Here is a 12,403-nt window from a genome sequence, read left to right on the forward strand (position 1 = left end):
CGCCAATCTTGTATAGTTTCGGTTTCTTACGTTTCTTGTTGAATTGTTTACAATTCTCTTCTTGTATCTTCAAAATGTTGTTTTTAGCATCTTCTCTCATCTCATCACGTTCTTGCATCAATTACTTTAAATATTCTTCATTTAATATTTCACTAATTCTCAAATCTTCTTTATTCTTCATTTTCGTGCCTATGAGAAGCTCAAACGGTGAATATTTTGTACTTCTCGTAGTCTTACTGTCTTACTGTTGATGATTCTCTGAACATCTGGAACATACTTAAACCATTTCGTTGAATCTTCATGTGATAATTTTGACAAAACAGGAATCAAAATTCTATGAATTCGCTCTTTGTCCGTTACCTCTTGGAATACCGGTAGTAATTTTGACATGTTCTATACCTTCTTCAGTACAATACGCTGAAAATTCTTTCGATGTATAGGCACTATCTCGATCTGTAATGATTCTGGTTGGATTTCCAAATACAGTCTGTTGTTGCTTCAATTTTGAAATAACTTCTTGCGTAGTTGGTGATTTCACTGGATAGAACCAAGTAAATTTCGTAAAAGCGTCGACAACAGTTAGAATGTGTTGGTATCTCTTGTTCGTCGATGGAAGAGGTCCAATAAAGTCGATATGATACGTACTCAAGGGAACGTTTTCTTTCGGTACAGGATGAAGAAATCCTTCTGCTTTTCCTTGCTTCTTGTTGTACAGTATACATTCTATACAGTTAGCAATTACTTTTTCAACTTTGCATTTCAGTCTGGGAATATAGAATTCTTTCTCTACGGCATTCACAGTTTTATCTACAGCAAAGTGACCATTTTTATGTACCTTCTGCATGATTTCATTCTGTAAGGATTCTGGCACTACTAGAAGATCTTTACCATTTTCAAATTTGTACAAAATATCATTTCTCACGAAGAATCCATTTTCTTCATGCAAAATATTTTCAAATAATACAGATAAATCACATAGGAAAGAGGCAATTCGGGTTACGACTTCCGTTTTTGAACCTTCTGAATTTATGCACAATACATTGCAAACTTTAATTAACTCATTCAAAGTAAAACTATTCTGCACTGTATCTATTTTCTTATTAAATTCTTCAGAATCTGGTTTAAATATAAAGCCAGAAAATTCACGTAATCGTTTCCGGTTATTTCGATCTCCATCAGTATTAAAAATAAGCTTATGCAAACTTTTGATTTCAGAACTTTTACTGTTCTTTAAAGCTGCTTCCAATTCTGGAATTTCTACTAACTTCATATTGGAAAGAAAGTTTTGTACTTACCCGACAGATGACCGTCGTCAATTGGGTAATCCACACTTTATACGAGTAATCCAATAAATCGGTAGTTCACTCAGTAGTTCAATGCTCAGTTCAGAACACAGTTCATAATGTCACTCACACATTTTCCAAGTTCGAGGCCGCACGGTTGGTCGCCATGTTTTTTTGTAGAATTTGACTTAATTCACAGCATGAGAGCACGAAGTAATATTTAAATGGTTTGTTTAATAGAAAGAAATAAAAGTAAATAAGAAAAGTAAATAAAGATGAAGTTAACGGTATGCAGGATTAACATAATGATGCACCAACAGTCCTTTTACACCTAAAGGCATAACATCAAAAGCACAATCTAAATTCATAAACTCTTGAAGACGTGTGAACCGTCTGCTCACATCTGCCCTCCACTCTCGACCAGGTCTCAGCGCTGTCTGGGATGATTCTTACTGCGCTGGGTGATGCTATACTGATGACGTCATAATCCTGGTATTCTAATTCAGCATTGGACGTTGATGACTCCCACATATATATATGTATGTGCGTGTGTGTATCTGTATGTTATGAAATTTAATATATATATATATATATATGCGTGTGTGTATCTGTATGTTATGAAATTTAATATGTAACTGGATAGTGAAGCTGGTATATAATAATGAAGATGAATGATATAGCTGTTTATTTTCTAGTAAAGTATCCGTAGTCAAACTAGCAAAAAGCCGCTCACGTGTATAAGCGATTATAAGCGTTTTTCGTTTTACAACTAATGTAATGAAATGAATGTTAGCAGCATAAAGGAAAGAGTGTGAAGAATAAGATCATATTCTTGATGGTTAAATTAAGAAGCTAAAATTAAGAAGAGTGAAGTTAATTTATTTATTAGGAGAGGTGTATGGATTGCTTAATTTTTACTGGTTTCACAAATTTCGATTCGATAATTAATTGAACAGATTCATTTTTATGCACGAGCGTGCCAGAATCCTATAACAAGGATTAATGTTGGGATAATGCACTTCAGAAAGATTTATCTAAGTAATTTCCTGTTATTATAACAGAAATGATTATGAAATTATTATAAATTAAAAGTAGATTTTTTGTACACATATTTATTTATGAAATATTGTAATCAATAATAATCATCTCTGTTATATTTATTTATGAAATAAATATATGAAAATTTCCTCTCAGGTCTCTTACTTCTACGTTCTAACCATCCCAGAAAGAACAGTTGGTAAGTTCAGGAACATGATGCTTGGAATACTCAAATACCTTAACGTGGATCAATCGACAGCTAACAGAATATGGCAGGAATTTCTGAGGATAAATGATGAAATTCGAAGAATAGCTGAGGTAATTAATACTAATCGACGAGTTCTATGATCAGCTTCAAAGTTTTCTCTAACCCCAAACAACCCCCATGCGTTTCTTGGGAATATCAATGGTCTTTTAATTATAGATACAGACTAAAGACCGTCTAAACACATTAGGTTTTATCTGAGCTAACGGAGTTGGTTTTTTGTGTCAACTAGCCCAGCTTACATAAAGTTAAAATTTTTCAACTGAAGAAATACTGGTTTTTTTCAACACCGTGGAGGTATGTTAGCTGCCCCAGAGGTATCAGTTAGATCAGATAAACCCTAGGGTGAACCCGCTCTTAATTCTTCGTAATGTACTTAAAAAGGATTGGACCACTAAATGTTGTTCTAACAACCGGATGGTATTCCACTTATCCAATATGAAACAAATCAATAATGAAAGCTTTGGCTACTTTCAGTAAAAAATATACAAACTTTAATTTTCATGAAAGTGGCAAAGAAAACGTTTTCACATCTGAAATAGAAAAAATAGTAAAGAAAGATTTATCCTCTATGAAGAAAGCTGTTTAACATATAATAAATTTAAATTTGAGAGGACCTAATGGAAGTACGGTAAGACAGTTATGTACTTATGTTTTCTAATGCAGAATTAAAAAAAAATTACATGAAAAAAACAATAAAGAAAAGCATAGGTTTCAAGTTCCATTTTTTAGAAAAGCTAAGATTCACATTTTATGTACAAGAGAATTCAATTTTCACTTGATCCGTATAATGGCCGATTTGCCCATTTGTTCAGTAGCTGTATAGATTCTGTGGAGAAATTATTGGGTTGCGGCAAATAAAACGGTCGATTTTAAGGAATTGTAAAAAAAATAATAAAAGAAAATAAAAAGAAGAAGAATATCTGTGTAATAAAGTTAATCTTCAGTTGCATCAATGCATTAGGGCCAATGAGTATTTATAAACATGGCGACCAATGAGAGCTTGGTCGCCATATTTTTAAATGCAGTTTGGTGGAAATGGTAAAGTTCTTTGCCCGATAACTTGAAACGTCGTTAACAGAGCATTTCTTGGACAAAAAGGTGGCTTGAGTGCCAGAAAAATGATAACCTATTGAAAAAGTGCCAGCAGAGTGTGAAGAATGAGGCACGATTTCGATTTCCTGAATTGTTTATTTGCTATATGGTTGCCTTTGTGGTCAGGCGTAATTCTGAAGCGATAGGATTCAGTGCCTATTCACAAGGGCTAGTTATTTAAGACACAGTTTGTCATGCATTTGCAGCTTATTCCTCCAATACCAATCTGCATTTATCATGTTACCTCGTGAATAACCATCATACAAAAAACATCTTTAGATGCAAAGGTTAACTTTGGCGTCCTTCCGGAGTGTCTTTCTTTCTCAACCATAGCAAAGAATGCATACGATTATCGTAGATTATCGTAGATCTTCTCATGCCCAATTAAACTCTTTGCAGGAACTATTGCTCCTTTACTTCGTTAGACAAAAAAGAATAGTTCTAGATGCCTTTCTTTGGTTTCACGAGTGAGTTCTAAAGTTGCCCACTTGTCAATTTCCTTACTTTTCCTGTTATTATTAATTGTCATGGAAGGAGAATGGTCTTGAGATTCAACGCGTAACCTCAAAATCTCCCGATAGAAATTTTGTAAACCAAAGATGAGGGGAACTCTGATTAGTTGATCCTCCATCGAAAGTTTTATTGATATTTTTTACTGCGTACATTGGAGAATTTACAGCTTGAATTCGTAAAACTATAGCAGCTTTAATTTAATGGATTCTATAATTGGTTTGATATCAGTAATAGTAAATTTTTAATGCTCCTTGAATGAAATAAAATACTACAGTTTACAGTTGCATAGTCCTTGTGTGACGTTGGTACATGGCATAAAAATATTGCAGAAATTTCAGCGCTTACTTTTTTTCGCAAGCATTAGAAGACTGACGTTAATGAGAGACCATTTCGAATGCAAAAGCCCAATTACTTTACTGCATATTCAACTAACACTAATGCACAGAGTTATCTTAATTTGGAGGGCAATTTATTTCCGTTTACAAATTTTTCAACACAAAACACAAGTCAAATAAAATTCAGATTGAAATTTCTATAAATATTACAGATAAGGTAAATAGTACAGGTATTAAGGCTACAACTAGTGGTTACAACTTAAATTTTAGTTGTAACCACTAGTTGTAGCCACTCCTAGTGGTTACAACTAAAATTTTAACCCACAGTAAAACGACTACTTAATAATGACCTAATAAAAATCTAAAATAAGGCTACTTCCCTTGGTAACTAAAAGTTCGGTTTATTACAGACAAGTTTCTAACTAAAGTTCAAAACTAGACACCTGGTCATTTATACTATCTACACTCGTAAGGCACTTAATATTACTCTACTATTATTTAAGCTGTAGCCTTTCACGGAATCAGCAGGAACTAATTTAGTGATATAATGGCGATGCATCAAATGCTCGAGTAGGTAAGCTCCTACTTTTAAACCGTACTGCATGCCATTGAATTTATCTTACTTTCTGCTATGAGCATTATTATGACAAAAGCTAAGAAAAGGAAGATAGGGTTTAACTCAAATCTAATTGTTAATTAAAGTTGCCGCTTAACCGTTATAGTGATGCTGATGACCGTACCGGTGAGCCCGGGTTCAAATCCCGGAGAAGGCAAGGATGTTTGTAAGCGTATAGAGTCTGTGCGTCAGGGGGCACTCAAAATACACGGTGAGCTGAAAATGCTCTCGAGAGGTTGCTACTAGAGGTACAGATAGAAGTTAGGCCAGCGCATCTGTAGTATCGTCAGGTATTGCTGAAACTAGCAAACTGTTAAACTTCCGCCCCAATTTTGAGGGAGAGCACCTCGGGGTAAGGGAGCGTACGAGCTCTCTCAACCCTTCTTCCATAACACCAACCTCTCGGAAGGACTTTTGGATCGTCGTGCATTTTGAGTGCCCCCTTGCCACTCAGACCTTATATATTTACAAATATTCATGCCTTTCCCTGGATTCGAATTCGGAACCATCCGTACAGCAATCAGTGTCACTAACTAATACTCTGGCTGGGGAGTTACTGGTAGAGGAATAGGGGTGGGAGACAGCCTCCCGTGGTATTCTTCATCAAAACTGGGCGTAGCTTAACGGTTAGCAAGGCCGGGAATACCTAATATACCTTCGGTAAGCGACAGGTTTCGGCTTTGTTTTAACCTGTACCTGATAGTAAAATTCGAAAGTAATTGTAACAGATAAAACTGGTTTACGTCATATAACTAAAAAAAAATTGCTATGGATTATTTTGAGTGTTGCAGTGTTCAGGTTGTTTTTCTTGTAAGAATCTATAGTAGCGTAAGAAACAACTTTCTAATAGTCATTTTAGACCTGCTCAAGGGCAAAAATAATAAATCAATATTTCAAAAGAATAAAGTAAAGTTAAATTTAACAAACATTCTTATTTCGTAAAAAGCAAATTTAAAGTTAATTAAATGTAATGGGAAATAATTAAACGAAATTTTTACGAAATGAGAATGTTTGTCACATTCAAATCAATATTTCGTATAGTTAGTTTTACTAGTTGTCCAACACTGATCCTGTCTGGAAGCCTTTAATTATTTATTTAATTTTTTGACTGGACGGACTTAGGACCAACCATTGAAGAAATATTTAGTGGTACAATCTTTTTTTTTTAAATCATCAATATATATGCATATATATTTTCCCATTAAAGGTGGATTGGGATGATATTTGTGAAGACTGCGAAGATGATTCCATGATGCTAGATTGTACCGGGGAAGTTGAAGATAACCTGGTAAGGATCTTCCAAATATTTCCCAGTGTATAGATTCTGATAAATGTGTTTATACAGAAAAATTTTCGAAATGATAAATTGCAGTTAAATATTGCAACAGTTTAACGTAGATGAACGTTGTTTACCAAACTTTTGTTTTAAATAGCTACTTTTTTAATTCAAGTAATTAATTCCTCAATTATCATTGAAACCGTTTTTTAACGGTTTGACTACTTTTTTCATAGAGTTATCTATAAAATTAATAGTTTGTTCAGATTGCAGAAGTCAGTTTATTATAGACTAGAAAGTCCGGCGGTTCTACGAAATGACCGCTGTTCTAGATATTATAAATTGTAATTAAAATGATTTCTGCAGAGATGTCTGCTAATTCAAACTGAATTACCCAGGGCAGGAGGCGACGACGTCCCTATGCTTACTGCCTCACGGGGTTTTACCCTTCTACTTGCTTAATTGCTTAAAGTAGAGTGCAATGAAGGAAACCACTGGCGGTACATTTCTTAAGAGCCACCGCTAGCTCAATAAATAAAGTTGAAAGATCATGTCACAGGTCAAAGATCTCTTTGTACACAACATTTCTTGTGTCGATCTTTCCATCATTTTTAAGCTCGCCTTGCAGAGAGCCATCAATTATTTTTAATTTTACGTCCGTTCTTTCACGAACTCTTGCACAGGCAACATAAAGTTGACCGTGTCCAAATGCAGGCTCATGTAAAAAAATGCCAGCACGCTTAAGCGTTTGGCCCTGAGACTTATTGATGGTCATAGCAAAAGCAAGTTTTACAGGAAATTGTCTACGTCTCAATTGAAACGGCAACCCTGTTTGAGATGGAGCCAAATCAATTCTTGGAAAGATATGGATTTCACCTTTAGAACAGCCAGTCAAAGACTTGGCTATTATTACATTATTTCTCAATTGGAGAACCTCTAGTCTTGTACCATTGCAAAGACCCCTTCTGGTGTTAAGCTTTCTTAACATCATAGTAATTGTTCGAATCTTTAACCTCAATATGTGAGGTGTCATGCCAGAAGGCGACAGACTATTTAAAAACTCCATTGGAAAGTTGTTGGCACTCGCTTTATTGTCAGCTACAACAGAGTCAACACTTAAATATGTCGTGTCGTTCCCTTCTATGATATTTAAGACATCATCATTTAGTTTGTCTAAATCAGAATTTTTAGGACACAATATTGCCCTTTCACTAATTTCACTGATGTTTTCAGGCTGGATTTTGTTACCAAAAACCCAATCCACTAAATTTTCTTTGCATATCATTGACAAAGGAATCTCGACAACGTCTTCCTTCAATCCATTATTATCAGAAAGAGTTCCATTTCCAAGTTTTAAAAGCCACTCACTATATTCGGGGTCATTTGACCTCATGTTCATTGTCAGTGGGAGTTTCTTAAATAAATCTCGTGATTTTGCAAATTTGATGCTAATTTGTATTATTGAGGCTTGTGGAGCATGAGGCAATACTGATAAACATTGTCTAAAGTCACCTCCAAGAAGTAAAACTTTTCCTCCAAATGGATAATCATTTTTCATGATTTCTTTTAAAAACCTGTCAGTTGTATCCAAAACATGGTTTGAAGCCATGGTACATTCGTCAATTATTATGAGCTTTGCTTCTCATAAAAGCTTTGCTTTATCAGTATTTAATTTAATATACGATACTGAAGTTTCATTTAGTGGAATTGGCAATCCAAAAAGACTGTGTATTGTCTTTCCATCAAGTAATAAATTTGCGGCTACGCCTGTTGTAGCAGCAGAGAGGACAGAAATTTGTTTTCCTCTGCAATACCTCAACGGAGTTGTAAGATATGTTTTTCCAGATCCTCCAGAACCGTAAAAAAACAGTTTGCCACTACTGAGTGGCGCATCTAAAGCAGTTAAAATAAAATCATACGCTGACCCCTGTTGATCATTAAGAGTCTCTTTATCTCTTTCTGCAAGTGCCATCTCTTCCTCCAGATCATATTGATTTTCTTGCATAGCAAGATCAGCAGGAGGATCTTTTAAGCCAAAGCTTGAACATTTTAAGGAGTGTTCTTGCAAAACACTCTGCATTTCAAGAAGTGCAAAATTTTCACAATTAAGATGTGGCAAATGTTCATTATTAGGATGGATTTTATGGCAAAAACTTTCCATCATGTGTTGCCTGAACTGATTCCATAATTCAGCATGCTGAAGAAAATCGTCGGCAAATTTGCATATGTATGCAAAAAGATGGCAAAGCTGCCTTGAATTCAAAAATTCTTTAGCTTCATCTAGGGTTGTTTTCCACTACTGGTCATCTTTTAAAAGACCGCGAGCATTTGCCGCTTCATAAAAAGTCAAATATTCCACTTCATTAAATGTTTTAAGGTATTCAAAAGAAGTGGCACCCTTGACGTGTAAAAGAAGAAGCTGTAAACAATAGTGTTCTTTGTCAGCTGGATTGACAATATACATTCTTCCGATTACTCTGTCTCCGCCACGTTGGCGCCGGCACCAATTTCCTGGTGCTTTTGCATTGTATACAAAATGTTCAGGGATATCACGATAGTAATATTCCTTAGCTTCATCATTGTGCTCATTAATTTCAAACCAAGCACTCAAATTTGTGTGCTTATTTGCTGCTCTTTCAACAGTTCCTTCTAAATCTTCAGGATTAAAGCACACATACTGCTCATCAGGCAAATGCACTTGTAATCTGTAAATTGTATGACTCTGATAGTGCATACTGAAACCAAATATTCGCCATGCCGTTTCGGGGACGCTAACATAACGTGAGTCCACAAATTTACAAATCTCATCCTGAGTTTGATTTCCCAGTTCAACTCGTGCACAGTCATGTCATAAATGTGTTTATAAAGGTTTAGTTTAGTTTAGTTTAGTTTACGAGTATGCTGCAACCCTCCTGGCCGACAATAATCGGCCTCATGGTTAACGCAGCACACCAGACGCAGACAAACAACAATAATAATAATAATAATAATAATGAAATAAATAAAAGATTAAAATATTAAAGTCCTATTCCTATGATATGTGTTTATAAAGGTATTGGAAACCTTGAATAGAAGCACAAACTTCTACGTTTATATGGCAATGGTATTTCAAAAGTAAATAAGGATTGTGTGGCACAATCCACGAATTATCTATTACTTTATTGCCAATTATTGTAGGCTCCGTCTTTCTACGTCTAGATTTTGAATATCCATTCACATCTTTATTTGTGAAGGTAGCAAATGCTTTAGGAAACTCTTTTTTACATTTGCCATTTTCCATGCAGACGCAGTTTGGGTTTATTAATCCACACGGACCGTGAATCATGGGCTTTGCTACAATTTCAAAAAGGCTTAGCGAATTGACTTTGTCTGGAATTTCTGCACAGACAATTCTGTCAATACCAGCCTCACTTTTAAGCTTTAATTCACTGTCTAAAATTATTAAAATGTGACAGTGGTGCAGTCCCCTTTTTTTGAAACTCAATCATATATACCATAGCTTGGACTTTGCCAAATAGTCCGTCTTTTAAATCTTTTAATAGGGGTTTTAACTTAATGTTAAAAACCATTGCTACAATATCAGGTCTATTAGTAGCTGTTTGACCATTCTTCAAATTCTTCTGGATGTCATCCCAATTTGGATTACATGTCATTGTTACAAAAAGGTCTGGCTTACCAAAGTTTGTAACAATAAATATTGCATCTTGAAATCTTTGTTGCATGTTCCTGGGACTGCCTTCAAAGGAAGATGGTAAAACTATCTTTTTCCCAGGAACTTCAGTATCTTCTCCAATTAAGTAGTGAGAGAGACCATTGTATTTTTCAGTTCTAAGATCTTTTTGGTGAGTTCTAATGTAGTAATGCCGCCCAGATTCCATTCGGCGATACCAATCACAAAAGAGTTGCTGAATTAGTTTTCCTGCCATTATAAGAGGATTAAAGTTGTCTCGAACTGATAACATATAGCTATAAAATTCCATTACTGAAATTGGCGATATATTTTTTCAAGGATTATTTAAGCCAAGTTTAGGCTTCCAGCCTTGCTCTCCTCGTGGAAAAAGTAAAGGATACATCATTGGGTCAAGATTTGGATCCCATGTGCTGATTCGCTTTAATTCAGTTTGTCCAGGTTGAGCCTTTGGGTAAATTATTAAATCTCGCTCGTGTGGTGGCTCTCCATCAGTGTTTCCAAATATGACAGCCACTTCGTTGGCTTGCTGGACATTATACCACCTTTGATCTAAGTTACGGTCACAGACAATGGGCATGGCAATGCTAATTACTGGCTCATTGCTTGCTATAGCATTAGAGGCCAACTTTTTCAACTTCGTGCATCATTTTATATGCAGAAGCAAATGGGTTAATGTCTTGAAATAATTCTCCCATTTCATTAAGTAAGGTCTCAGGAACTCTTTTATTCCATTCTAAACGTGCCGAACTGGCTTCTGAGGGATCAAGTATATATAATTGAGCAAACTTTCTTTTCCCGTGAGAAGGATGCAAAGTTCCAGTTTGATGGTAAACTTGACCATGAAGTCGAAAGCAATAAAAAGATGGTCCAGGCAAGTCAATTGGTTTGTTTCCTATGGACGCAAAAGCAAACGAACTATTAATGGATCGAATGCTATCCATGTACTGTTTGCTATTTGGATGCTGATTAGTCAATAATTTATTTAAGAGTGGTGGATAATTCTCAATTAGTGGAACTACAATGTTTCTGTACTTGCAACATTGAGAAAATCCTTTCTTGCCACTGTCAAATCGATTAGTTTCTAACTTGAAGTTTAAGGACTGACAGTGTTCACATTTAATATTCATGTCACCACAGGAATGCTCAAAAATTAAAGGTTTTCCGTTTGAAACTGTTTTAATCCTTTTTGCATTTTGGTCAGCATTACTCTATCGTTTTTTGCATTTCTCTCCTCCCTTTGTTCAAGGGACTCACTTTGTCGAGAAAGGCGCATTTGCTCTGCGACTGAAGCAAGCTTTGTTTTTCTCTGCTCAGTGGTTCCTTTTTGTCGAGAAAGCCGTTTTTGTGCAGCTTTAGCTCCTTTTCTCTCCTCTTCAGTGCTGTATTTTCTAGGAGGCATTCTTAAAATAAATGAGATGCATTCCGCAAGAGAAGAAGAGGAAGAATGACCTTGTTGTTTACATTAGCTATGCATAAGTCATGTGATCTCTGAGGTCATTGTTTACTTACATTAGCTATGCATAAGTCACGTGATCTCTGATGTCATCGGAATGTATCTCATTACGTTACGACGCAGTTTTCATGTAAAACAGATTATTGCCAATGCAAACAAATGTTCACGTTTCCCCTGACACGCTCAATTTGCGTTCAGCTGAAAAATCAGTTTAAAATACAAAAACAGATTTAATAGTTTTAAAGGAAAATGTATTCATTGGCAACATTGTATTGTACTTCATATCTAGTTTTGGCAACAATAAAAGAAAATTATGAACGTGGATTTGAAAATCAAATGTTTGAGAAACCATTGGCTAGTACATTTACGCAAGCAACCAATGAACTATCGGCGACACACACTTAAGCCGCTTATATATATAACTAGAACACCCGGCGGTCATACGAAATGACCGCTGTTCTAGATATTATAAATTGTAATTAAAATGATTTTTGCAAAGGTGTCTGCTAATTTAAACTGAATTACCCAGGCTAGGCGGCGAGGACGCCCCTTTGTTTACTGCCCCACGAGGTTTCCCCCTTCTACTTGCTTAATTGCTTAAAGTAGAGTGCAATGAAGGAAACCACTGGAGGTACATTTCTTAAGAGCCACCCCTAGGTCAATAAATAAAGGTGATTTAAATAATAAAATTTTAATTCACATGTCAAACATCTCTTTACACAACATTTCTTGTGTAGATCTTTCCATCATTTTTAAGCTCGCCCTGCAGAGGACCATCCATTATTTTTAATTTTACGTCCGTTCTTTCACGAACTCTTGAACAAGCAAAATAAAGTTG

The 12,403-nt window shown here is 35.4% G+C and overlaps 1 protein-coding gene across 3 annotated transcripts in view; it reads left to right on the plus strand.

Moving 5' to 3' along the window:
• The window catches only part of LOC118203294 (endothelin-converting enzyme 1-like), a 260,831-nt gene that overhangs the window by 76,630 nt on the left and 171,798 nt on the right, over window positions 1-12,403 (plus strand). For all 3 annotated transcript variants that reach the window (XM_085824282.1, XM_085824273.1, XM_085824278.1), the window contains exons 8-9: window positions 2,478-2,639; window positions 6,353-6,433. In XM_085824282.1, coding sequence (XP_085680408.1) covers window positions 2,478-2,639; window positions 6,353-6,433 — 243 coding nt within the window. The remainder of the gene's footprint in view (window positions 1-2,477; window positions 2,640-6,352; window positions 6,434-12,403) is intronic.

This window comes from Stegodyphus dumicola, chromosome 1, assembly GCF_044657685.1.
Source record: "Stegodyphus dumicola isolate Sdum_Otavi_A_Nest chromosome 1, ASM4465768v1".
NCBI lineage: Eukaryota > Metazoa > Arthropoda > Arachnida > Araneae > Eresidae > Stegodyphus > Stegodyphus dumicola.